Below are 27,712 nucleotides of genomic sequence, written 5' to 3' on the forward strand. Positions count from 1 at the left end.
GGCGAGCGATACAGAGTGGCCCTCCCGGATACTTTGCATCCGGACCGGTCGGGTGCGCGCAAGGGCAGGGTTCGCCTTTGCCAAGTGCGAATCGCCGTTGGCGACCAGCAAGAGATCCGCGAGCAACCCCGAAAAAGCCTAAAGAGATCCCTGCAGAGGCATCGCGCGCATTAGCAGCGCGGCGTCCGGTGGGAGTAAATCGCCGGGAAACGGAAAGACCAGGGCGCGCGTCCAGATGGAGCCTCCCTCGCCGGGCGCAGTCTACCTCCGCGCAGCAGGCCAGATCGGGGAAGGAGAGAGCGTCGTGGCCGGGAATCCGGGGAGAAAGGGGAGGCGAGAGAGGAATGGAAAGGCCGGGGGGCGAATTTGATTTGGGGGGATCAGGCCTAAGGGGGTCATGTTAGGGGAGATGAGCGGCAGAGAAATGGAGTAATAAATAAATAAATTAGGAAATGATCGTTGAGGGATGCAGAATGATCAGGAACAGCTGGTAAGGGAGAATTAAGGGGATGGGAAGAGCTGAAAGTGAAGATATTCATATCATAAATCAGTGTTTCTCAACCTCGGCATCTTGAAGATGTGCGGACTTCAACTCCCAGAATTCCCCAGCCAGCCATGCTGGCTGGGGAATTCTGGGAGTTGAAGTCCGCACATCTTCAAGCTGCTGAGGTTGAGAAACTCTGTAATAAATAGTAGTAAAGCTTAAGAGGAAGGTGGAACGTAAATGTTATAAATAGTAATATGAAGGGAAGACAAGTTATACATTCAAATACTAAGCTAGATGGAGCTTCCGTGCACAGAGGCAGTCTACCTCCGAGCGGCGCCTGATGAGATAACTAGGGAGACGGTAGCCCCTTGCTTGAAAGTTTCCTACAGACATCTGAGTGCCAGTTGCCTGAACCAATCAACCTGACCCAGTGAAACCAATGACCAGCATTCTTATTAGGAAGGACAGAGGGAGCCTCCAGGTCCAGTGACAGTTTATCTTTCAGTAGGTAGCTGGCCCTCAGCACCTCTGCGGCCTCTTTGTCCATCGGAGCAACTCTCGGCCAGCCCCCTGAAACAAGAGGGCCGCGAGGATCGCCCTAACACGGCGTTACAAATTCTCCCCTGCAAAATTCCAGAAAAAAGGAAACATTGCTCTGCCTTCTGCCTCAAAAGGCTTCCAGACTGGATGACAAAGGTCAGTATCCCTAACAAAGCAACTGCTTTTCTTGGGTTTGCAGCGGAGACACGACACAAAAGGAAAAGTGATCAGAGTGGAGGAGGAGAAAAAAAGAAAAGGAAAACCAGGGAAGGAACTGAGTATACGGTTCTTCGAAGGACCAGCTGGGTTTCCTTGCAGACGTAATAGGCTGTTTCTCAAACCAGATAGGCCAGATAGTACCAGTTCTGCCTTTCTGAACCCACCATTCAACCAACGGTTCTGCCCTGGGGCTCTGTAAACCATTCCTTTTCCTCTCTTTCACTCCCATCACCACTTTTCCACCTTGACTGCTGTAGCTGTTTCACTCTGCCTAATGCACCTTCTCAAGACATCCAGAAACGCTTTCCTTGAGCAAAAAAAGTTTTTTGAGAAGAATTACCTGATCTGGGAAAGACTGCCGGCCTTCCTTCCTCTCCCTTTCTCTCTTTTTATTTATCTATCTATCTATCTATCTATCTATCTATCTATCTATCTATCTATCTATCTATCTATCTATCTATCTATCTATCTTACAGGCAAAAGGCCTGAAAACTTTCTCTCTCGCCTTCCTTCCTTCCTTCCTTCCCTCCCTCCCTCCCTCCCTTCTTTCTTCTCTTCCTCTCTTTTTTGCTCCTTCCTTCTCTTTCTTCTTCCCTCCCTCTCTCCTTCCCTCCTTCCCTCCTTCCCTCCTTCCCTCCTTCCCTCCTTCCCTCCTTCCCTCCTTCCTTCCTTCCTTCCTTCCTTCCCTCCTTCCTTCCTTCCTTCCTTCCTTCCTTCCTCAAGTTGCATTAAAGCAATTTTCTGGTGACTCGGCTGCAATTCCGAATTTCTCCATTTCTGCACCTTCACAATTCTGGGTTTCTGCAAGAACGCCTGCTGGCTGGGGAATTCTGGGAGTTAAAGTCCCTGCATTGAAAGTTGCAGAGGTTGCGCAACACGGGCTTAGACGATCCAGGCAGATATGTGGCTCTTTGCTTGCTACGGAGCTGGCCACCCTGGCTGAGGACGATGGGCTTTGTAGCCAGCACGCCTGGAGAGTCCCAGCTGTCCCCCTGTCTCCTTAGGTCCTCTACGCTCCATGCAATCCCAACACTGGCCCATAGAGGTCGCACGTCCACCAAAATGGGCACTGCTTAGCACCCTCCCTATTTCACCCATTCCCACAATGGAAAACTAAATTAAAAACAAGAAAAAATCATTAGTTGTTCAGTCTTTCCCATACTCTGGAACTGGGGATCATGCTTCCAAAATCCCAAGAAAAATGTCTTTTTGGGGGGAAAAAACCCCCCACCTACATATCCACTGCTACTGGTGTGTTTCGAGGCGACTCTATTGCATTGTCGCATTCCCACAATACGCTTAACCTGGCTCCTGAATTAACCCATTCTCTGGGTGCGCGCTCTACCCTGACTCACAAACAGACCAAACAGGGTTTGCGTAACACAGTATGCTAAAGAAAAAAAAAGAGCCAAACTCCAGGATTAGCCAAGGCAGCTTGACCTGCATGTTCAGCGTGTTGTGTGAATGCAACCATATTGTGATCAGCTTCTCAGAGGCCCTCAGGAGCAGAATGCAGTGCCTGCAGCAAGATTCAACCTGCCAATTTGAACAGTCCCTGGCTAGTTTACAGCAGGGTTCCTCAACCTCAGCAACTTGAAGATGGGTGGACCAACTCCCAGAATTCCCCAGCCAGCCATGGTGGCTGGGGAATTCTGGGAGTTGAAGTCCACCCATCTTCAAGTTGCTGAGGTTGAGAAATACTGGGTTAGAGGATGCCAAACTAGTGTGAAAACTAGTTCAAAGATGCCAGGCTAGCAGAAACCGACATAAGAATGACTGATCGGGAGCTTTCAGGCCGAAGGTTGCGGGAGGCATTTGGCCCCAACGCTTTCAACTTTGGCCTTTGGCTCCATCGGTTACTGGTGTGACCAGTTTAGGAGAATTTCATTCCAGGAGAAAGTTCAGAACAATGCATGACCAGCAACCACGAGATCGGTTGGCGGGGTAGGAAATAGATCGGTAGAAGATCCACGCACGATGGATGAGAATTTCCCCCGCTTTGTGGCCCATGCCGCTGAAAATTGCATGTTATTTCTGGTAGATGATTGAAAAAAGATCATCAAACCCAGGGCTGTACTTCGCCCATCATTTTGGGTCAGAGAGTGGCCAAGAAGATGCCTCCAAGCCCATAAGCCTGTACCTTCCACAGCCGATACCAGTCGGTTAAGGAAGCTTACAACTAGCCGTCGACCATCCTCCGCTGTATGAAAACATGTCATTCCCCTTTAAGACCATCTCAGTCAGTGAGGACTAGCGACATGCTGTTGGCGCCTCGCCCAGAAAAAGATGAACTTTTAAATAAATCAGCAGAGAACTTGCAAAACACAGCCTAGGCCTGGAGGGGTCCATCTCTGGGCGACATTGAATGGCGCCTAAAAAATGGTACGAATGAATGAAGTCAGAGAAATGCAAATGTGGAAAACCTGCGTGGAATTGAATGAGATAAGCCATGTGTTCAATGCAGTCTGTTGCTAGTGTGCAGACCACGGCCTGTGACAAAGGATTTTCGTGATATACAAACGGATCTCAGTTAGATCCTTGAGATGGACTGATTTTGTAAAAGAAAGAATCTTTTAATCACAGCAAGTTGGAGTGCCCGGGTGAGCTGGGGGGGGAAACAGGACGGATCAGATCTGGTTGTTCCTCGGATAGAAATTCTAAGTCTGTAGACTAGACCGGATCACCCAAAGCTATCTTGGCAATGGCCAACAGCTTCTGTGTTGCCAAGAAAACCACACCGACGTGTCTCCAACTCAGGGTTGGACTAGATGACCTTTGGGGACCCTTCCAGCCACATGATTTGGGGATTCAGTCAAGCTTGACTTGGGAGCGGCTTCACCCATTGGGTTACTTGGTCAAAGTCTGATTTGGCCGAAAGGTGGGTTCTTAAATAGGCATTGAAGCAAGAGACCCATTCCTCTGTTTGGGTTTTCAAACCGAAAAGCAAAGGTAGGGGAAGTCTGCAGTGCGTGCGCGGGTGTGGGTGTGCATGGAAGACGAAAGTCACGAGCAGAGCAAGAAGCTCAGCCAGAACAGCTGCCGAAGGTCTAGAAAAAGAAATGCCAGTGTGGGTTGGCACGGGGGCCTTGGCCCGGCTGGGCTGGCTGCTAATGGCTGGGCGTTTCTGCCCATTTTAGTGCTAGAGTCCGATCGATTGTTGGCAGACGCAGAGAAACCCGGGTGATGGATCGGAGGGTGGCCCAGGGCCCACCAGCTTCTGCAGCAACGTTAGATGGATCTCAGCAGGGTTGGGGGGCACGTGGTGCCTCGCCCCTTCCCATCGAACGGGCAAGGCCGTCCCACCCAGGAGGAGCATCAGAAGATAACTGCAGGGTCCGAGTTCAGATCCTACCCCAGACACAGTCTCCTGACTGGTTTCTCCACGAGGGGTGATCAATTCCTTCTGATCTAGCCATGGATCCATGCCTGAAGGACTTCCAGCATGTGACGTTCATCCAGGACTATCCAGGATGTGAGAAGGTAACTTCATCGACAGTTTGGCCAGTATTTCTCAACCTCAACAACTTTAAGATGTGTGGACTTCAACTCCCAGAATTCCCCAGCCAGCATGCTGGCTGGGGAATTCTGGGAGTTGAAGTTCATACATCTGGAAGTTGCTGAGGTTGAGAAACATTGAGTTAGGCGATAGGAGAGGGAGAATTTTTCCATTGTTCGTGGCTTGTTCACTGGCTCCACTTCTCTCACCCGCAGGCTTTGGCAGGTCTTGGAAACGGAAGCAGATCGAACCTGGTTAGTCCTTGGATGGGAGACCACTAGAAATGAGGGTGGTGAGCAAGGCTGAGAAGTCAAAGAAAAAAAAATGGCCAGCCATTTCTGTATCGTTGCATAGAAAACCAAGCACGTAAATCCATAATCCCACCAAGGAGACATTATCTTTATCTTCCCCCCACCCTGACCGAGCAATCTTGTTTGCATACCATATGCAGGCTGAGGAATATTAAAGGGAGCATGGCAGGGTCATCTGAAACTAGACCGGTCAGCGGGTTGATATTCGCTAAAGGATGATAGGAAAATCTGCAGGTCTTTCATGAGAATGATGACACGAATGCTAAAGGGTGATATGAACATCTGCAGGATGTTCCCACAAACCGACGTTCAACAGAGCCAGAGAGTCAATGAGAAAGGCAGAAAAAAGATCCAGGGGACTTGGAGGGTGGAGAGAGTTTGCCATCCAGGCTCTGGAGTTGGGGGTGGGGGGGCAAAAAGAAACCCCCGTTGGCGGCATTCACAGGAAATGCTTTACCCAGAATTCTGAGTTAAGCCATTTTCTGTGTTTGCACAATCCACGAATTCCAACTAACCAGCGCGCTTGCACCCAAAGCAGCCACAAAACCCCAAAACCAGGCTCCGAACTAACCCAGATCTGCATGTGGGGCAAACCCAAACCTGACCTGGTTGTGTGAATGGCAGGATCATAAGACCGTGAGTCAAAGGCCCAAATGGCCGGTTGCTTAGCTTCCAGCCTCCCTCATGACTGGCCCAACCGGCTGAGGCTAATGGGGCTTGTAGTTCTGAAAACCCTTTGGGAACATGGCCTCAAAGGATGGGTAGGTGGCTCCCTCAGCACGATGCTTATTTTTATTTCCTACTTAAATTAAAAATAAAGATCTATTTCTGCCCGAAACAAACCGGTGCTTGTTCTCAAATAAGACGCACCGCTTTCGGAAGGGTGGAAATCCCCAAAGATGGTGAAGTCCAAGGTCTAAATTTATCTCACTGGACTCCAGGGTCTCGCTGAAAGACTAGCGTTGAGCATCCATCAATGCTGGCTCTGTGCAGCAAAACCAGGCGGCAGGAAGTAGGCGGGGGTGACGGACGTGGGAAGGCTGAAGCCAAGATGTTTGGAAAGGCTGGCGATGGAAACGGAGGGAGCCGAGGAGGTCCAGAACGAGAGCGACGGGAGTCCAGGCGGCCACGGAGGGCCCCAAACCGGTGTCCCAGCCCCCCCAAAAACAGTCTTGCAACTTTGCTCAAGGGGTTGTGGTTCTACGAAACACGCAGCCGTCCTGGGAATAACTTTGGAGAACTTCAGACGGTCTCGAACTCCCTCCGGGATCCGGCAAGAAACAGGTCGTCAGGCTGCGGACAATCCCGTCGGACGGACAACCAGGTTCCGATACCGTCTCCGAAGATTGGAGATCTAACTGGGCTTAGCAAGGTGTCTGGAACGACCGTTTGTCCCCTCTCTGGGCTGGGGGCTGGGGGGAACCTGGCCCCCCAACACCCTTAAGCATGTTCTTCTCTGCGCTGGTGGTGGTACCGTTGATCCTCGGACCCAACGGCGCTGTCTCAGCACTGCCTGCATGCCAGACTTTGGACCTGGAGGTGGCGCGGGCCCGGAGGATCCAGGCGGTCCGAGGCCAAATCCTTAGCAAGCTGCAGCTGGTGACGCCCCCCAAGGAAGAAGAGGTGCCCAACCCTCTGCCCGCCGAGGTGATGCTCCTGTACAATAGCACGCAGGAGCTGGTGCGGGAGCCGGCAGCCTGCGGGGGACAGCGCGCGGCCTGCAACGAGGAAGAGGACTATTATGCCAAAGAAGTGCAGCGAGTGGACATGTTGACCCTTGGGCATGCTGACAGTAAGGGGGGGCTTGAAAAGGGTGGGGTGGGGTGGGGTGGCTGGAACGGCCCAAGGGGAGGAGAAATGGGGAGCATCTTGGAAGGAAGATGCTAGAGAAGACAGAGGTAGAATGATGGGGATCAGGGACTGGCTTCGCGGGATGGAGGGTGGTGGAAATGGAGCCTCCACAGCCAGGAGCAGTATACCAGGCGAGGGGGCAAACAGGAGGAAGAGAGGAGCAATTGCTTTGCTACGCTTTCTGGAGAATCAGGCTGGGCCACAGTGGGAAACAGGATCTTGGATCAGAGCGGCATGTACAATTATGATGACATTATTTTATTATTATTAGGGCTGGGGCTTGTTTTATTTATTTATTTATATAGATTATTTTTCCTTCCTGTATTTTCTTTTGTTAACACCATTTCTTTTTCTTTCATTGCCTATTACCTTTGGACCAGTTGCTCTTTCCCGGCCCAGCCTACCTCACAGGGTTGTTGTGGTTGGGGAAAATAGAGGGAGGGAGCCTTGCATATGGTGCTTTGAACTCCTGAGTTTGGGTGTGTTTTATCACCTTACTATTCTTTATTTTCTGGGTTCTTTATTATTTTTGCTGATGATATTATGGATATTTGCACTATTATTATTATTATTATTATTATTATTATTATTATTATTATTTCTGTGGTTGTTGTTGTTCGCATACTGTCTTCTGAGCCACAATGTCCTTTCTGGGGTGCCTGATTACCCTCTTGTTCCCTTACCCCACAGACTCCATCTCCAGTCCCTTGTCCTCCCCATTCTTCCGTTTCCTGTGCTTCAATGTCTCCGCTGCTCACCCCAACCTCAGCAGCCTTATCCAGGCTGAGCTACGGATTTACAAGGTCCCAAATCCAGGGGCCCAAGCCACCGAGCAGCGTGTGGAGCTCTATCAGGTTAGGACCCATTTGTACCCTGTGGCCACTAATTTGCGCGTCGATGCTTAATTTAAGAGAATGCCAAGTGTAATGGTATGGTCAGATAAGAGACGGCTTAGCCCACAGCTGCGTAATGGGCGGAGAAAGAGGCTCAGAAGGGACCCTCCCTAGGCTGTAAAGGAGACAGCAGGAGATTTGAACTTTCAGACTTGCAAGATTCTGTCAATGTAGTTTTACAATAAAGTAGAACTAGCTCATCTGGTCGTGTTTCCCGTCTCGTCTACTTAGTAAGGCTGACACCAAGAGAGACGCCAGGAGGGCAACAAAGCTTTAAAGAAAGTTTATGAAGAAATTGTCCCCAAATATACTCACAGCGCCAGGGGTCCTGCCTCAATCTGCCGGGGGTGCCCAAGTGGCAAGGACGGTCTCCCGAATCCAACCGTTTCGGTTGCTTTCGTTTGGCCAATTTTGTAGCCCCGCCTCCCCTCTTTCCCCTCCGCCCCCAGAGTTGCTCAATTTAGGCCTCCTCAAAGGAAGGTTCGGTATTCGCGAGGATGATAAAAGGGGAATAATTTTCTCATTCAGGTTATAGCTGGACGTTTGCTATCTCACAGCTCCTGAGAATAAATAGGAATTGCTGAGTTGTCTAAGCCTCCATTTTTCCAGGTGTTAATTGAAAATGCAGACCGATCGCAGGATATACCCCATCAACCCGAAGGGCCAGTGAACCCCCACTTTGGTCAATTGTCCTTCTGGGAGCATTTTTGTCATAGCTGGACCCATGTTCCACCTCTGATTGCTGCAAAGGTCTTCTCTGCTTCTAGCCATTCCCTTGCCTCGACTTTCTTTTATTTATGTATTTTATTTATTCAATGTATATAGCCGCCCATCTCTGGTCTGACTCTGGGTGGCTGACAACAAGAAAAACAGTCAACACTTAAAACAGCACAAAACATTAAATATAAATATAAATACAGCCAAGAGGTCTTTAAAAACCGTCGGTTTTCACGACCATGAAACGGGGCCCTTCACACGCTCTCTCCCCCCCCTTTTTTTTAAAAAAAATCATTTTTATTAAGAATTTTTCACAAAGACACAGCCGAAGAAAAAGAAAGGAAAAAAGAAAAGGAACGGAGAGAAAAAAGGAAAGAAAACGCAAGGAACAAAAATAAGGACGATGAGTAAAGAAACAGAAGTCCAGAAATAAATGACTTCCGAACTTCTTTTCGACGGATCTGAACAGGTTCATGATCCCTTCTCCCTTTAGATATTACAGAGATCCCTTCAAACCCGTTTTTAATCCTCCTCTTTTTCAGTCACCAAATCCGTCAATTCTCTCAACTTTCTCTCGAGAGATGGCATTGCGCCACAAGCAGGCCCAGTTTGCGCCAGTTCAGTTTCCAGGTTTCTGGCATCTCCAGGATGGAGAAGGATCCCAGTTTAGCCCTGCATTTCCTCTGGTTTTCACCTGTTGGGAAACTGGGCTAGGGGTTTCAAATAAAAAGACCCAACCCTCCTCCCTAGGTGATGCCGGTGAGGGATCCTTCTGCCCCAGCCCAGCGTTACGTGGGAAGCCGAACTTTACTGCCCAGGCGCCGGGCCGAGTGGGTGTCGTTTGACGTCACCGAGAGCGTCAGCCAAGGGCTGGGGGACGGAGGTAAGAGGACGTTGCTGTGCAGGCCGACGGGAACAACGATAGCAAGAATTCTCAAAAGGATTGGCATCGGGGAACGACGCACCGTTGCACAAAGGAAGTGTTCAGTTTAGCAGCTTAGGAATAATAGTCCTCGGGTTAAGAACGCCCAGTTTATGGACGACCCATAGTTATGAACAGAGTCTACTGTAGCAAAATTCAGGTTAAATACACAAGGATTCGAGTTAAATACACAATGGTTCGAGTTCATTGCATGTATCTACTTATACCAATGTTTCTCAACCTTGGCAGCTTGAAGATGCGTGGACTTCAGGGGCTGGGGAATTCTGGGAGTTGAAGTCCACGCATCTTCAAGTTGCCAAGGTTGAGAAACACTGCTCTAGAGGCCAAGGGATGGGCATCAAAGACCCTGGGGGCGGGGGAGAGAAACGCGGAGGACCGTCCCTCCCCTGAGATTGCATGAACGCAGCATGGTATCGAAAAGTCAAAATGAGTCGGGGTCCCGTCCCCTTTCCCCCATTCTCTGCATCCCAAATTCCTGGAGCCATTGAATGACTTCTGACAATGTATTAAGGTGCATTGGATCAGGACCCAGCCCGATGTTTCTCAACCTTGGCCCCTTTAAGACGATTGCAGAATTGCAGAGAGTTTTCTCTCATAACTCCTGCCGTATTCTCTTCCCCCCCCCACCCCCCAGGAAGAAACCTCAGCTTCAAACTGGGGTTGCACTGCCCCTGTTGTACTTCCATCCCAGCCAGGAACACGATTCACTCCCAGCACAGCGAGCCATTGGAAGTCCGCTTTGCAGGTAAGTATATTGCTGGCATTGATTATTCCATTGCTTACTTCATTGAAGGATATCCCACCTTTCTTCGAGGGGCTGAAGGCGGTATACGTAGCTGTAATGGTATATGGGAAAGACCTATTTAGGCAAAGAGACGCATGAACGGTGATTGATAGCAGCCTCGTGGGGTAGGAATCACCACCAGATGAGCTAATATTGTAAATGCACATTGACAGAATCTTGCAAGTCTGAAAGTACAATTTCCCCATCTCCTTTACAGCCTGAGAAACTAGGGAGGGTCCCTTCTGAGTTTCTTTCTCCGCCCCTTATGCAGCTGTGGGCTATGCTCCCTCTTATCTGACTATTCCCTCACCAGCGTCTCTTCGCCCAGTCTCCCAAAGTCTTTCCCACATACCATTTCAGTAGCTCTCTTTCCTTATCCTGTATTTTCCCTACAAAGACAACCCTGTTAGACCCACACCTTCACCACTAGACCACCCTGGCTGTGGATTAGTGGAGCCATCTGTGAATTTTTCAACCTCTTCCTGGAACCACAAAGTTCAGAGTGTTTTCTGCCCACTCACAGGTCTTGATGACGACCTCATCAAGGAGGCGTGGAAAGGGTGGTCCAGAGCCCCGGACCTCACTAACAAAGCCCCCCACCTGATCCTCACCCTGATGCCCCCAAACCAGCTGGACCCTGCCCTGAAGGGCCGGCATCGCAGGGCAGCCAACGCTGCCAGCTGTCCCAGGTGAGAGACGTCGGTTTTTCAAAAAGACCTCCAGAGCGGTGGGCTCTGAACTTGCTCCTTGCATGCATCAGAAAGATTTCACAAGCCTGCTGGGTTTGCAAAAACAGGAACTGGGCGTTCGTGTATTGTGAGAACACCAAAAGGGGAGTCGTTGACCCAGCCAGGTAACCCCAATGATTTAAATTGATTTGCAAACTCACGCGTCTTCCAAACACTGAACGGAGAAGGAGATTGTGGTATTGTGAGGCTTTGCACAGGATTTGGAAAGGCTTAAACCCTTCATTTGGGCTTCCAAAAGGGCCCCTCCGGGAAACTTCCAAGGTTAAAAGAGGCAGAGATCGGGCCACCCAAAATGATTCTCTCTCCTCTGACCCCAGCTCCGGAGGTAGACTGCCCCTGGCCATGGAGGCTTCATATGGATTTATTCCTTCACCCAAAACCCACGGGACAGCAGGCGTTTTTCTGAGAAAGTGGGTGGGGAGTGTGCATTTTCAAAATAGTGATTTTTGACACCGTTCGCCTGGTTGCCTGCGGCCAAAAATGCCAGGAATGCGATATGCTGGGTTGTACAAGGGAAACGTCTGTGTTTCCTGCCCGGAGGAACAGATGTAGATGTCAGTTGTGACAGCCGAAAGGTAATAGCAATAATATTTCTCTTTTTACCTTCTCCCCAAAGAAAAGAATGGTGTTTCCCCATTTTTCAGCCTGCATTTTCAACCTGTCCATCTAAACCATTTTAAACAGTCCAGATTTTACAAACAGGCCCCCAGAGGGACCCAAAGCCCAATGTACATAATCTGGGTACTAAATGAACCCATTTTCTGGGTTTGATGTTGCTCTGAATAGAATCCAACCCCAGATCCCTGAATCGTACATTAACTAAACTTTGAATGTTGTGTGAATGGAGCTACTAGGGTTCCGGTTAAGTGTGTTATCTGAACCCAGCTAGGCTGATTTTTTTATTTTTAATCTGCAAAGAGTCATTGGGAGCCAAATTCCTTCTCGGAGTTCACTTTTGCAAACCTGTTTGCCATGCCTGGGTGTGCCAGCTCATAAAAAGGAAAATCAGACCTGGAGACAGTGTTTATATATTACGTATACCACTTTTTCTATTTTTATGCATTATGCATACCAATTTTTGGAGAGGGCGAGCTTAGCCAACAGGTGAAATTGACTCCATGTTTTTTCTGAGAAAGCAACTGGCCCCTTTTTCATGAAGAAATTCATCACGCCAGCTTTCCTTCCTGATTTTTGTTTCGGATTTAAAAAAAAAAAGTTTTTACTTGTCAGCGGCCCAGAGTTGTCAGGAATCAGAGTCAGCCTACAAATGTAATAATAAATGAATTACATTTGAAAAACCTACAACAGAGGGCAAAATAAATGCTGTTTCTTCCTCCTAGAAGCACCATGGAAGTGCTTGGGGTAGGGTGATCTTCCCTTATCATGACCAGCTTTTTTTTTGGAATAACCTTTTTAAAAAAGAACAATAAAAATTAACAAGAACGAATATGAAGAAAAAGAATTAGAAGAAGAGAAAAGAAATTGGAAAAAAGAAAATAGAAAATTCAAAAGTGCAGGGAAAAAAAGAGAGGAGAAAAGAATTGATTTCCGACCCTCCTTGCAACAGATATAAGTTGCAGTATACATCAAACTCTGGTTTTAAATTTACAATATAACACCCACAATTTCTATTAACCCATATTATTGCTAATCATCGAACCATGCATCATTTCATTTCTTTGTTTCTTGCAAAACGTCCCCAAAAGGTTTCCAGTTAGTATTAAAATTACACCACGTCTTATCTCGAATCCAAGCCCTCAATTTCGCCATCTATCACCAGCTTTGAGAATCAGGGAAATTGGTCTTGGATCCAGATGGATGGGGCTGGACTAATTTCTTTGCTAATCTAGGGAACCAGGCCCAGGGGCTCAGCCACATATCCTGGCGGCTTTTGTTCTCAGACGTGGCCCCGTTTTGTGGCTGCGAGTTCCGCTGATTAACGCCGTGGGACTTCACTCCTGAGATTTCTTCCCTTCTGGCTTCGCTGCAGGAACACAGATCAGGACTGCTGCGTTCACTCACTGTACATCGATTTCCGTAAGGATCTGAAGTGGAAGTGGATTCATCAGCCGAAAGGCTACAAAGCCAATTTCTGCGCCGGGAGCTGCCGATATAGCCAGAGTACCAATACGCATTATAATATGGTGAGAATCAGCCTGCAGGCGTAGCCTTGTAATGCCCAGTGAGACAACAGAAACAGAGAGAGAAGCAATCATCCGATTCACAGGCTTGTTTCATTCCTGTTCAACCCAGAGGTGTTTTAAAGGATCTTTTAAAAGCAGGGCTTTTTAAAGGAGCAGGGGTTTCCAATGAGACTTTTAAAGCAAGGGGTTTCAAACTTTTTCAGGCTGTGGAATCTGTTAGTTTAAAAAAAAAATTATTCCCAGAGCTTCTGATTAAGAGGCAAAGCTCTAGCAATAGAGAAGGGGTTGCGTTCAAGCCCATTTATTTTTCTTTTTGCCCTTAAACCAGTGTTTCTCAACCTTGGCCACTTTAAGATGGGAAAGACTTCAACTCCCAGAATTCCCCAGCCAGCTTAAAGTGGCCAAGGTTGAGAAACATTGCTTTAGACCGAGGCAGAACTCAGTTTGCAAACTCCTATTTGAAAGGAAGGGGAGAACGTTGATGTATTTTTCAGGAAGACTTTTTAAATAAGGGTTTTAAAGGGGCTTTAAATTAAATGGTGAGCTGTTTGGCCAGCTGCTGGAATTGGGGGGGGGCAGGTAATTTGGTGCATGACTTTTTTCTTCCCTCCTTCTGCCCCCCCTTCTGCAGGTACTCCCCTTGTACAACAAGCTGAACCCCGAAGCTTCGGTGGCGCCTTGCTGCGTCCCGCGCAAACTGGAACCTTTGACCATCCTGTACTACGTCGGCCGTCAGCCCAAAGTTCAGCAGCTGAGCAATATGGTTGTGAAATCCTGCCGTTGCCGTTGAAATGGGGGGGGGAGAATTCACAAGGACCCCCTTCCCGCTATGGTCAGGAGAAGTGACTTAACAAGAGCCCCCTTTCCTCTCCCAGCCTTCAAACAAAGAGGATTTTTTTCTTACGGCTCCTAATCTCCCTGGGAGGAAGATCCAGAAAGTATCTGGTCCTCATTCCCAAGAGAAATTCCTCTTTTGTTATCGCACGTGGGCCACGTGGCTGGAGAATGGCTACCCAGGGGCGTGAGAACGGCTCTCTGCACATGATCAGAGGCATTCTTCCCTTTTCGGCCCTTCCTATGCAGCTCTGGCACATGGATTCTGCGCAAGGTTTGCCCCAGGGTGGAGCAAGCGTTCCCTAAAAGCGATCTACCAGGAATGGGGTGAGGGGGGGCGGCTAGATTCTTCTTGGAGAAAATCTCAAAGCAACTGTTGAGACCTGCTTCCTTCCTGCTCCACCATGCGAAAACAAGAACCGGGTGAAGGATTGGCCTGGAGAGAACAAGGGCTAAATGCTGCGATGCAAAAAAAAATCAGGCCGCCAATCTAAGGACCGCTTGGTCGGGCACGGAGAACGTAGGGCAGAGAGAGAAAGGAGGCTGTGTGTTTAAGTGGGGCGTAAGGGGCAGCAGAGAGAGGAAGGCGGGCAGACAGGAGAAGCTTCAGGACTCAGATAAATATTTGATGGCGAGTTTTGCGGTTTTCAAGTCGAGCTGCAAACAAACGTGGCACACAGAGAGATGCCAAGCTCTGCCACACATTTGCTTGGCACCGACTGTCTAGGAAGTGGGGGGAGAAAGCCAGGGATGAGGAGGAACTCAGCCATGGAGCAAACAGGGAGCTGCTAAATCCCCCGGCGACCTGACCTTTATTTCTTCGACTGAGCGAAGAGATCTGAGAGCAACCGAAATTTAGCAGATGGGGTTTTGCCTGTCCTAAGTTTTTCAAGCACTGGGGGGTAGAGCGAGACGGGGCTCTTTCGGCCACGGGTGCAAGATTTACCCAGCTAGGGAGCTAAATTGATTGCTGGCTGGGAGAGGAAGCAACCGCAGAGTTCAGGAATCGGACACGTTGTTTGCATCTAGTTTGCAAACTCTCCTGCTATGCTGGGAAAACTGGAGGCTGTTTTTCAAGAAGTGGAGCCCGCCAGTTCCTGGGGCACACCAAACTAGTTGCAATTTTCTCTCTGGATGTCATCCCGGCGATGTCGGATTCCTACTGGAGGGCGCCCCGGAGACCCAGCTCTGCCAGCGGAAGCCAAAACTGGAGAGAATCCTTTTTCCTCCTTCTGACACGCTTCCCTCCCCCTGCCCCCTGCAAAAAAAGACCTCCAAAACAGATCTTTTGCAGAAAGATTTTAAAAGGCGTTCGAGATCAGCCCCCGTTCTGCTCCACAAGGCCAGCGTGGACTTCTGGTTTTCTGCCACGGCGTCAGAATCCACTTCCGTGGCTCCCAAAGAAGGCGTAAAACTTTGAGACTTTATTGGCCAATTTTTTTTTAAAAAAGGAACGGGGTGCAATTTAAGAAACCTATCTATCGACTCATGGCCTTCCCAGTTCTTGGGGTTGCAGGGTCGAGGGGGGGCTCCCCAAGAGGGACGGAGAAATGGAGGGACCCTCCTGGCTCTGCCTTTGGCACTCAGATGATTCCTCTTCCTTGCAGCTGGAGATGAAGCTTGTTGACATGACTTTCCATCTGTTCGGTGAGCGGGTGATGCACTCCTAGTTTTTTCTGGTAATCTGGGTTGGGTTGGGAAGGAGAGGAAAACAAGATCGGGTTACAAGCATCGTCCTGCAGAAGACGGGGCACCGGGGGAATGGGGCTGTACCCACGGGCTCAAATTCCGAGACGTGCACTTCTTTCGGCTCCCCGCGTCAAGAGATCTGGCGTCCTGCCTGGTCCTTTTGCTGCTCCCTGCTTTGCAGTTCATTCTCCCCTCCCTCCCCAGGCCTTTCTGTTTTTACGTGACCTTTTTAAGAAGTTGGATGCACGGCGGAGCACGGCTGCAACGTCGCCAACTTTCAGCCTCGTTCAGCCACCGTTCGCAGTTACAACGGTGACGAAAAAGTAACTTTGCGACCAGTCCTCGCATTTATGACCAGCAAAGTTTCCTAAGCAGGAGCTGCACCAGACCCCCGCTGTATCAGCCGCTCACTAGGCGCACAATAAATAAGGTGGTGCAATGGCCGTCATGCTTAACGACCCTTCTTAACGGCAGAACCTCTTTTCAGCAATCAACAGCATGCAGTTACAACCTCGGCTTGCGGTAGCCATTCTTTCTGAGAACATGCGTGGGCTTCCTCGGTTCTTTTCTTTCATTCCTGCACGTTTTACAGCTCGTCCTTGTTTAGCGACCGCCTCGTTCAGCCACCGTTCGCAGTTACGACGGTGACGAAAAAGTAACTTTGCGACCAGTCCTCGCATTTACAACCTTCGCAGGTCTGTCAAGCCAAGGAAAGCTGAAAGAAGATGGCAAGCCAGTTGCGGTTTCGCTTAGCAGCTGCTTTGCATAACAACCGAGTCGCTGGTCCTGATTGTGGTCGCTAAATGAGGATGATCTGTATATAGTTTTCTTTCTCAAAAACATCAATCCCTGACCATCACTCCTCTGGGAAAGCAGAGATGAGGATCCCCCTACACTCTATCCTCCCCAGCATAAGCTGTCAGATTGCGATTCAATTTCACATGTCAGTTTCAAAGTTCTAGTCAGTTTCACTGTGGCTATAGAACATTCCTCCATAGGAGCTTTGTGGCTGATAAAAACAACACAAATCTTCCCCTAGAACATGTAAAACTGTTTGCACTTGCCAAGCTTCTAACAACAAGGTGAAAACCAGAGAGGAGGATTCATGATGAGTTTCTTCATGTCAGGAAGGTAAAGGATTAATATACAATATTTTGGAAAGTGAATACACCAAACCTCTAGCTCTCATTTATAAGTGAATTCATTAAGGTTGGGGATGCTGAGCGGACTGAATCTTTTTTTCCCAGAATGTGAGACCAAAGGGCTAACTCTGAAATATCCATCTGCTTGTCGTTATTAACATTTTGAGATACTCCTGTTTGTTTCTTGGACCCAGGATGAGCCCCAGATCTCCCCTACGGTGCTGCAACTTTGCAACCCGCTGTATTTAGTACTTCCAAGAAGCGTAGTCAGTTGAAAGATCCACTGAAAAACCAATCTGAGAAAAAAAAAAACACTTTTCAAGGGGAAAGTGTGTCTTTGCAATGTGTCATGGGTTTGGTGAGGGAGGCCAGGAACGCATGGAGAGAACACATGGCCCATGTTGCTCTGCTCCCATAAAGCCTCCAAGGTGGCCCACGCAGGGTTGTGGGTAAGATACCATTCAGAGCAAGCCCAGCGTGATGTTTGTTTGTTAACACAGACATGGGCTTCCCGTTTTGCAATTCCCTTTAATTATTAGTTAATCTCCGGCCTTTGGCTGTAATAAAGTTTCATTCATTCATTTAGTTACTCACCGAGCAGCGTGGCCTTTAAGATAGCCAACACTTCTTCCTCCATCACTTCTTGGAGAGGTAGGGGCATCTGAGAGTTGGGAATATGAAGTATTAAGGGAGGGGAGTCAAAAAAGTCAAGATGGGCGCCGTGACCATTGGATCAAAGCCATCTTGACTTTTTTGACCCCTCTCCCTCTGCAGACACCCTTAGTGAGCGCAGTCATGCAACCCAAGATCGACAACCTTTTCAGCTCGAGGGAGCCTCTCCCAAACGTTGGCTCTGAATCGTGCAAGATTGCTAAATATCAGATCTTCGGTTATGTTTCATTTCCCATTTCATTTGGGAGAATCGCAATTCTCTTTTTCTGTGCGTGATGGGCACTGTAGTGTTTCCCAGCGGCCATATTGCACAATTAGCAAAACCAACGATTGCCTTTAAAAAAAAATTAAAGCCTCCGTGTTCCTGCTGAATCCAGAGCTTACAAGGACCTAACTGTGCTACTGATCAAATAAAATTGGCAGAGAAGGAACCAGAGAGTGGAGGATGAAAACTCTATGGTTTGGAGGACCATCTCGACTGAACGTCTGGAAACATCACCAAGCAGAGATCCAGGTGATATTCCAACTGGTGCAGAGCAACTGAAAGCAGGTGGTGGATCAGGATAAAACCAACGACTTACATCCACTTTGGAGTCCCGCTCGTGTTTTGCGAATCTCTGCTTGTATGTTTTCTCCTAGGAAGAAAGAAAAGGAATGAAGAAAGGTTAGTTTTGCATTTGGAGAAATTCTCCCTGATACACCCAGATCTACCGCCTCCCTGGCTTGCTAAATCCACCACTTTTCCTCTTAAAGATCACTATGGATTCACGACGCTCATGTAACCTTTTCGAAGCACCCAATAGCCCAAACTCTCTGGGCATTTAAAATAAACCCTCCCCAAAAGAAATAACACCATTTGAGTCAAAACACAGTGAACCTATCAAATAAAACACCAAATGAAGATGCAAGACAGACAAGGCTACAGCTAGACAGGGTTTCTCAACCTTAGCAACTTTCAGACGTGTGGACTTCAACTCCCAGAATTCCCCAGCCAGCTTGCTGGCTGGGGAATTCTGGGAGTTGAAGTCCACACGTCTGAAAGTTGGCAAGGTTGAGAAAAACTGAACTAGATGAACTTAAACCAATATGAATGAAAAATAGATAATATCCTCCCGGCTGGAGTAGAAATCCACAACAGGGTAAAATTATTTATACACACCCACCCACACACACACACATCTCTTATTTATTCAGGACTATTTTATATTGTATTTTTAATGGATTTTCGCTTCTCTGTAAACCGCCCAGTTGTTTTTTAATGAGCTGGGCCATGACAAATTTGAAATATAAATAAATATAAATAATGTACGCGCCGACATTTGAGCAGACTTCTCCCAAACCTGCTACGGTTTGCCAAAATACTTTTGAGTCAGGTGCTTTTGAGTCGGGTGCTGTTCCTTTCCCAGTTTGCAGTCACCTGAAAAATGGAGTCTGGAAACTCCCGGTGGTAGCCCATCTGCCAGTGACTGACTCGTTGTCCCATGCGCCACAAGGAACTAGGAACGCCTGGACAGGGGAAGGGGAGAACAAGGAGAAAAGCTATGCAGCCACAGGATGGAACAAGTGGGGAGACCCAGCCCAGGGTGGATGGGGTAGAGGCCGTGTGTCCTCAGTATTCCCTTCTCTAAAATGGGCGCAAGGCGGCCACTGATTTTTAATGGGGAATCCCTCTCCAGTGCAAGATGCGAGCCGATGTGCTCCCCACCCTGCCAACCCGCGTTACGCCTCCCATCATTGCCTGCCATTGGCAGAGGGGCGTAGAAACACGGGAGGACGGTAGCCGAAAACTGGGGAACGAAGATGGAATTTCGCGTCGCCAAATTCTGGGAGCCAGATCGGTGGCTTAACCTGTTCTGCCTGGATACCTGGAGGGAATTAACTGAGAAGCAAATCATTTCATCTGAAATTCTCCCGCACGTATTTGTGGATGTTTCCCTTACCTGGGTAGGAATAAAAAGAGTCACACTGTTGTCTAGCCTGGCCTGCCCCTTCCTGACCTTGTTTCACCTCCTAGGAAAACAAGGGAATTAGAAAAGAAAGACGTATACAAAAAACACTGGTGTGAAAAAAAAAAAGCTTAGATCGTTTGTACAAGTAACGGGGAGGTACAGAGCACTGGAGTAGGCCCCGATGCTTGGAAAATGTAAGGCAATCGAAAAAAGAAGACTCAATGGTGAGATACAGGTCGTCCTCGTTTAGCGACCACAATAGGGACTGGTAACTTGGTCATTATGGGAAGCAGTCACTAAGTGAAACTACGACTGTGCTTACGGTCTGACTTCCACTTTCCTTGGCTTTCCGGACCTGAGAAGGTCATCAGCGCAAGGACTGGTGGCAAAGTTACTTTTTCATCACCGTCGTAACTGCGAACGGTCGCTGTACAAGGCAATCGCTAAACGAGGACAACCTGTATTATCATGAATTATACAAGCAGGAGCTTTCAAGAAATCAAAGAAGCCATTCTGAATAGATCATACTGCAGTCTGGCCCAGAGATTCACAAACTGTCTGAAACAACCGCACCGTAACAACATGTTGAGCCAAAAGCACACGCGCATGCATGCACACACACTTTTTTTTTTTTTTGACACTGCCCCTACCTCTTCCTTTTGTTCTGCAAAATCCTCGGCACCGCTGGAAAGGCAAAGAGGAACAGTATTGAGGCAGCAGGGCGAAAACGTTACTGACGGAAAAGTAAAACTATTTCATTCCCCAATGGATGGAGTTGATTGAACCTGCCCATCAAAGCAAACCTGGAGGGCCAGTTTTTGCCCCCCTCCCACATTTCCCCCACGTTGTAAAAGCCTCTCCGTCGTTCTGTGCCGTCTGTCGTACCTCGTGAGTTGGCCCTCCTCTTGATTGTCTTCAGAGGACCTCTGCAAGAACAGAGAGAGATGAGAAGGACCTTCTCTTCTCACGTCATTCTACCCCGTCCAGCCTGGTCTCCCCCCTCTCTTCCTGTGCCAGCCATTTTTGCACCTCGCAGGGAATGGGGGGGGAGTCTGCAAAATGCTGGAGCTGAAGTTCAAAACCTTTCGATTGTGCGCCATCAAGTCCGTGTCAACTCGTAGGGACCACATAGGACCAGCCGGCATGTCCACCGGGGCGTCATTGTGGGATGGGCACCCAAAATACCAGGACGCAGGTTAATTCTGCTTTCATCTGATAGCAGAGCAGACATTTCCAGGCTAACATCCTCCAGAGCATATTAATTTCCAAGTCGGGGAGGGTTGTGTTACAGATTAAAACCGTTCCTGCACTGCGTCTCTTCTAAGCGGGCAGAAGTACAGTGGAAATCAAGCCAGAAAACCTCTGGCTATTTTACAAGAAACCAAACATTTCAGACAGTCCATGAAAGCTAACAGCCTAGTAATTGGCTAGGTTAGCTTTTCTCCGGCTTTGCCTGAACCCAGAAGATGGGGTGACTAAATAACTAGGTTAAACCTAGGTTGTGAATGGAGACACTGTTGGGGATGGATCTTCTACAGTATCCAAAATTAAGAATGAAGCGAGGGTTGCGCCCCAAACGGAACATCAGTTCAGTTCTGCTAGTCAACAAAATCACGGGGAATTCACAGGGAAGACGGAGGGGGAAAATTGAAAGAAAAAACCCCGCAGTAAAACGTACCGTATCTTGGCTCCTGAAGAGATCCTCATTGAAGATTTTAGACAACCTTTGAAGAACAGAAAACCCGAATCAAAACAGCGTGAGAAAACTGGGTTTTTCTGCGCCGAAATGTTTTCTCCGCCCGCTATTTAAACACAGATGCTCCCGGGTTAAAGGGAGCAGGAGTAAAAGTGGGACAGAGGATCACTTCGTGGTACCCATCGAAACACGGCTCCTTATCCTGCTGCGTATTTTTATTTTAGCGGTTTGAATTTTTTTCGCAGCACGGAAGCAGAATAAGGAGGGCAAGCCGACGATGAGACCTCCGCTCAGCTCCTAAAATTCTGCAAACTGGACAGGGGTTTACCTGGCGATCACCTTGGTTGCCAACCACTGGCACAAGTCAGGACGGGCACAGCAAAATCGCATTTGCACTTACCAGGGATCAAGGTTACACGTCTGCAGCGTGAAGCCGACATTCCAGGCCCTTGGATAAATTCCAGGCTTGGTTTAAAACTGAACACATCTTACGTTTTGCTTTTGCTTATAGAAATGTAAGGAAGGAGCCAATATTCCTTTAAAGAGGGCCGTACTTGGTCACCTGATCTCCTTCCAGCTGTGATTTCTTCAGGGATTTCTACAAAACACAAACGTACACGGGCACAAACACGCATCAGAAAGGCAATCCACGACACCATCGTGCCACGAAACTGGGTAACCGACTTATTCCAAGCTAGCATTCCCCAGCCAGGTGCTCTCTTGGAGGTGGACTACAATCCCCATCGCTCCCGGGCAGCAGAGTCCTTGAGAGCACCTCTGTCCTGTATAACCCCCCTCCTCCGCAAAAGTCGTATTTCTTGTGAGACGGGGGGGAGGGAGTGCTACAAATTGTGGGCACCGATCAATAGCGATATAGAAATTTGCAAAGGTAAGATCTCCCGCTCTCCAGGGAAGTTCAAACGAACCGAAAATGTCAAGAGGGAATCTTACTCTGCGGAAGCTGCTAATCTTGGACGTTGGTATCTTCATAAATCTTTAAGAGAGAACGACGAAGACTTTAAGAGTTCATTTCAGCATGATGGAAAATGCACTTTATCGTTTCTAAAGGGTTGGGGGAAAGGCTTCCGAACCCTCTTTCAAACCACCCCCTCTATGGGCCATAGCCATAAACACGCTCCTGCGGAAGAGCGAAACTTGCATGGGACATTTTTCCGTGTGGAAATCAGGGCACGTCCTGGGGTTGTGCCGGTTCCATACCGTGACAGCTGATCCTGCAGCTCTCTGTCCTTGGAAGTTTGCTGAAATCGGACCGGACAGTTAAACGGGAGGGTGCAGCCGGGTTCTCAGTTCTTCTCCCACCCGGCCGTCAGGGAGCAGAAATTGCCCACAGCGGTCGATCTCAGCTAAGCATCCAGATGTGCTGGGCTGTCCCCGCACTGCAGGCTCAGGTGGGTTTGGCCGCTCTGATCCTCAGTTGCTCCAGCTTAGAGTTCAGTTTCCAACAGTGGGTGCACAAGGGCTCCCAGGTAAAAAAGCAGGGCCGCCAATTGCACAGTGAGGAGGAGGGGGAGGAAAAGGAGGAGGAGGAGGAGGAGGAGGAGGAAAGACGAGGAGGAAGAGGAGAAAGGAGGAGAAAGAGAAGAAGAAAGAAGAAGAAGAGGAAGAGGAGGGAGAAGAGGAAGAAGGAGGAGGAGGTGAAGGAGAAGAAGAGAAGGAGGGGAAGAGCAGGAGGAGCAGAAGGTGGCGGTAAAGAGAAAGGAGGAGAAAGAGAAGAGAGGAGGAGGAAGAAGAGGAGAAAGAGAAGAAGAAAGAAGAGGAAGAGGAAGAGGAAGAGGAAGAGGAAGAGGAAGAGGAAGAGGAAGAGGAAGAGGAAGAGGAGGAGGAAGAGAAAGGAGGAGAAAGAGAAGAGAAAGGAGGAGGAAGAGGAGGAGAAAGAGAAGAAGAAAGAGGAAGAGGAAGAGGAGGAAGAAGAGAAAGGAGGAGAAAGAGAAGAGAGAGGAGGAGGAGGAGGAAGAGAAAGGAGGAGAAAGAGAAGAGAAAGGAAGAGGAAGAGGAGGAGGAGGAGGAGGAATGCATCATCTTAAAAAGGAAACGGGAGATACAAGAAATGGATTGATAGGCCTACCTCGTCCTTTTCACCAGACACATTACTGGGGGGGTGTTTGGATAACCTTTAAACAAGAGAGAAACTCTTCAAGTCAATTAAAGCATAAGCTTTTTGTTCATTCATTCATTCATTCATTCATTCATTCATTCATTTTACATCCTGCTTTGGCTCCAGCGCTGCAAAGACTCTTCAGGGCTGTCCAGCTTCTCTTGATTGATACCGGCCCTGGGCAATGATTCAAGGGCACCGAAGTCTGATACGTTGATTGCAAGGACCGGGAAAGCCATTAAGGAAAAAAAAAACCCAGTTCCTGCCAAGTATAAAACGCAAGCCCTATTTATAATAGTTTCAAGGTTCAATCTTTGGGCCTTCTTCTCCCATTCATGCAGTACAATGGCCTTGGGGTGGGAGGGAAATTGCCACCCCTCCCTTGGGGTGGTAAAAGACGTCTGCCAGCCCTGGCTGAACTAGCTCGCGCAATAGTACCCCCTCCTCCTCCTTTTTCCCTACGACAACCCTGCGAGGTAGGCTTGGGATGAGCGCTCACCCACCAAGCTTCCATGGAGGATGCTGAATGGGAAGCTGGTCTCCCCAGTCCTTCTCCAGGGCCTTCACCCCCCACCCACCCTAGCACGGCAGTCTGTAAAAATGGAATCCAATCTGGCCCAGGGGACTTTGCCTTCCATATCAAACCCCAACCACGGGTTCCTTTTTCAGCAACCTCTAACACACACCAAGATAAACCAACTAGCAGAACCACACAATCTTTCCAGCACGTTGGATCTTCTCCCACAGGGATAAAGCATTTATTTGGGCTCAGGTGTGCTCAACACATCAGTCTTACATAGCAAGGCCCTGCCTGTCTGCCCCACGTAGAGGACAGCCCCTTGTGCCTATCTTATCAGGTGGAATTTTAATTCAGTTTTCTTTTCTTTTTCTTTTTTTTTAAGGAAAATTTGTACTTGGCTAAACGATTGTGAAATTCCCTCCTGGGCTGTAGAGCGGACAGGAAGCCCTTACCTGCTGAAATAGCCAAATGGTATCATGCTTATCCTTCGCCTCTGGACCACATCTTTCAATTTCTGCAAATGCTGAGAAAAAAAAAAAGAAATTTGCAAGGATTTGTGGCTGTTGGGTTTGCTCAGAATTCAGCTATTTCACTGTTTCCTTCCTTCCTTCCTTCCTTCCTTCCTTCCTTCCTTCCTTCCTTCCTTCCTTCCTTCCTTCCTTCCTTCCTTCCTTTCCTCCCTCCCTCCCTCCCTCCCTCCCTCCTTCTCTCTCTCTTTCTTTCTTTCTCTCTCTCTCTCTTTCTCCTCCCTTCCTCCCCCTTTATTTCCTTCCTTCCTTCCTTCCTTCCTTCCTTCCTTCCTTCCTTCCTTCCTTCCTTCCTTCCTGCCTGCCTGCCTGCCTGCCTTCCTTCTCTCTCTCTCTTTCTTTCTGTCTCTCTCTCCTCCCTTCCTCCCCCTCTGTCTCCTTCCTTCCTTCCTTCCTTCCTTCCTTCCTTCCTTCCTTCCTTCCTTCCTTCCTTCCTTCCTTCCTTCCTTCCTTCCTCCTTCTCTTTCTTTCTTTCTTTCTTTCTTTCTTTCTTTCTTTCTTTCTTTCTTTCTCTCTCTCTCTCTCTCTCTCTCTCTCCTCCCTTCCTCCCCCTTTATCTCCTTCCTTCCTTCCTTCCTTCCTTCCTTCCTTCCTTCCTTCCTTCCTTCCTTCCTTCCTTCCTTCCTTCCTTCCTTCCTTCCTTCCTCCTTTTACCTGCATTTTCTGCTCCAAGATGGTCCCAATGCTGCTTCGGGTGGGCCTGGAAGAACAGCAGAGCAAAGAAAAAATGAGAATTTAAAGTGATAGAGTTGCAGTCTGAAAGGGCAAAAAGATCAGCCCCATTTAGCACACATTTAAAGGCCATCCTATGGGACTATGAAGAAGATGATGTCTTTTCCGTAAATCTTGATAAATACAGGAGGATAATGGCCTAGCCATGTGACATTTTCGAAGCAAGGGGTTCTTCAGATATCTAGGTGTCCTAACAAGGACATTCTTCAAGTGAAACAAATTGCAATCCTCCGGTTTCTCGGAGCAAAACTAAGATTATTCCAAATGGTACAAAGCCAGTATAAGCTTGAACTGTAGGTAACTCCTTCTTCACCCTGTTTTCCAGTCCAAATCCAATTTAAAGTGTTTTTCTTTCTTTTTTTTAGAAGAAAGCATCACTTAACACTTGGGAACAGAAGGCCCAAATGTTTTCTGGGGTTGATGCTGAAGGCACTAAATTCAGAGAGAGGATTGCAAAGGACACCGACGTGGACGTGTCCTTCAAGTCACCAGCAGTCACTTTCCTACATCTTACACGATTGCTTCCTTTGGATTTAATAAGTCCTCCCGGTGGTGAGGCTGGGAGATCGTGCCCTTCTGAAATATGGTCGTCCAGGCTCGAATTGTTCACACTAGGAATGGCCTTGCATAAGATGGATTGATAGCAACGCTTTGGAGGGGAACTTCTTCTCACCGCAAGCTACTTTTCATTTCCTCCTTCATCTTCTCTTCTTCCTCAAGGAGTCTCAGGTAGGAGGTCTCCCCAAGCTTTGGTCCCACCTCAGGTAACATCTGCTCAGAGGGCTTCTTCTTCTCCTCCTCCTCCAAAGGCAACTGGTCTCCTTCCTTCTCCTCCTCCTCCTCCTCTGAGATCTTCAACAGTTTGTCTTGCCCTGAAGGACCTTCCTGTTGCTCCTCAGGCCCTCTTGCCAGCATAGGTTCCTCCAGCAACGTTAAATTGTCCCACGGTTTCTCCAACTCGAACCCAGTGGGATCCTTGGGAAGGTCCCATGGTTCATCCAGCAATGTTAGGAGGTCTTCTTCGACCTCAGCTTTCTCCTGCTCGGGGGGTTGCTCCCCACCATCCTTGGTCTTCTTGGGTTTGGGGCCCTTGGACTTCTTGCTAGCGTTGGACTCCTGGCTTTTTTGCGTCTGGAGTTGCTCAGCTTCCTCGCTGGCTTCTTTCTCGATCAAGAGTTTATCTAATTCCTCCCGAAGAAATTCCTCTACTTCCTTCCTCAGGGCTGCCTCCTCCTGAGCAAGGCGTTCTGCTTCCTCCTACAAGGTTACAACAGCATGAGGTTACATCCTGTGAGTTTCATTCACTGCATCGCATCTTTGTTGGGGCTCTCTTGCCAAGCTAGGCAAAAGCCATCAAGACATTTAAGGGGGTTGGCAGCTAAGCAGGACGTCAAAGAAAGCTTTCCCCCTGCCCCGGTGACATGACAGCGCAAACCCCTCTTTGTGGGGCGGGGGTTGTGTAGTGATGTCACTGCGCATGCTCAGACTCTGTAAAAAACACATTTTATTTCCTACTTGCCAGCAGAAAACAGACCAGCCCGTCTACTGGGTTTGTTTTTTGCCGGTAAGTGCCAATTACCTCCTGAAAGCTGCTTGCCCATCTGTTTTTTGCCAGCAAGGAATAATTAAAACACCACTTTTCTCCCTTTTCCTTTTCCTTTTCCTTTTCCTTTTCCTTTTCCTTTTCCTTTTCCTTTCCTCTTTTCTTTCTTTCTTTCTTTCTTTCTTTCTTTCTTTCTTTCTTTCTTTCTTTCTTTCTTTCTTTCTTTCTTTCTTTTTTGCCACTCTCTGCTTGGATTTTTAACTTTTTCCTGAGAATCAGGGTAATTGACTTCTCTGGCTACAGTGCAGATGTCTATGTGGACACCCCAACCAGGGCTCAGCTTGACCCCCAAATTGGTTTAGGTTCCCACTAATGTGGCCTAGGAAAAAAAAATGAATAATCCTCCAGCCGTGGATCCGGAAAAGAAATTGGACCAGGCTAAGTTTGTACAAAATGCTCAGTTCCCTCATTTTATTTAGTATATGTATTATTTGGGATGTGCTTATATCTAAGGGCAGAACAAGACTCCTGTTCCCTCCTGTTACAACAACCCTGTGAGGGAGGTTAGGCCAAAATGAGGTTGGTTGCCTTGTGGCTACGGATGCAAATGTATCCAGGGCAGTTGAGGCTCCCATCATACTGGCAATCAGGGAAGCCATGTTTAAAAATTAGATGGGGGGAGGAGGGAGGACAATAGGGACTAGAACTTTTTTTGTTATTGTCCACAGAAGCTCATGTCTTCAAAACCTTGAGATATAATCTGCATTTTGGGATACAGTTTTTTATGTGGCCTGCAAGAACTGGGGGAAAGAGACACCAGGAAAGAGTTTTTTCTCTGTTTGTTGGATTTTTGCAGCTCAGATATGGAACCCTACTTATAATCCTCTTTGAATTACCTGAGTTTTGGTCTCATCGGTGGCAGCAGATTCTTTCGCCTTGCTCTCGTCTTCTTCCATTTAGAAGTCACCTGGGGGGAGACAGGAAAACGAACTTTCTGTGATTTACCAACATAATATTCCTACATGGAAACTGTCACCCCAACTTCAAACACTGGCTTCACTGAGTGGTGTGCACTCCACAGAGCAACAATTGGATGTGATATCATGCCGCTGCTATCTATGTGGTACTAAAACTCTCATGTCTCTAACCTTCACCGGG

The 27,712-nt window shown here is 48.2% G+C and overlaps 2 protein-coding genes across 2 annotated transcripts; one reads left to right on the forward strand and one right to left on the reverse strand.

The window, feature by feature from the left end:
• The first annotated feature begins 5,466 nt into the window (after nt 1–5,466).
• On the forward strand, nt 5,467–16,240 carry LOC103067099 (transforming growth factor beta-2 proprotein-like). The gene is made up of 7 exons (XM_088137349.1): nt 5,467–6,845; nt 7,595–7,758; nt 9,265–9,397; nt 10,092–10,202; nt 10,765–10,930; nt 12,981–13,134; nt 13,766–16,240. The coding sequence occupies exons 1-7, from the start codon at nt 6,500–6,502 to the stop codon at nt 13,922–13,924; spliced, it is 1,233 nt and encodes a 410-aa protein (XP_087993475.1). The 5' UTR covers nt 5,467–6,499; the 3' UTR covers nt 13,925–16,240.
• On the reverse strand, nt 15,529–27,510 carry LOC148216365 (uncharacterized). Its single transcript, XM_088137550.1, has 16 exons — nt 27,451–27,510; nt 25,685–26,268; nt 24,934–24,979; nt 24,205–24,275; nt 23,199–23,248; nt 22,335–22,419; nt 22,068–22,110; nt 21,671–21,714; nt 21,099–21,144; nt 20,306–20,346; nt 20,071–20,104; nt 19,412–19,481; nt 18,889–18,977; nt 18,053–18,106; nt 17,394–17,460; nt 15,529–15,652 (listed from the first exon to the last, which is right to left on the reverse strand). The coding sequence occupies exons 1-16, from the start codon at nt 27,508–27,510 to the stop codon at nt 15,552–15,554; spliced, it is 1,485 nt and encodes a 494-aa protein (XP_087993676.1). The 3' UTR covers nt 15,529–15,551.
• Nucleotides 27,511–27,712: the final 202 nt, after the last annotated feature.

This window comes from Python bivittatus, unplaced genomic scaffold, assembly GCF_059951505.1.
Source record: "Python bivittatus isolate LINGU-HERP-01145 unplaced genomic scaffold, Pbiv_v1 ctg000180_np1212, whole genome shotgun sequence".
Lineage (NCBI taxonomy): Eukaryota > Metazoa > Chordata > Lepidosauria > Squamata > Pythonidae > Python > Python bivittatus.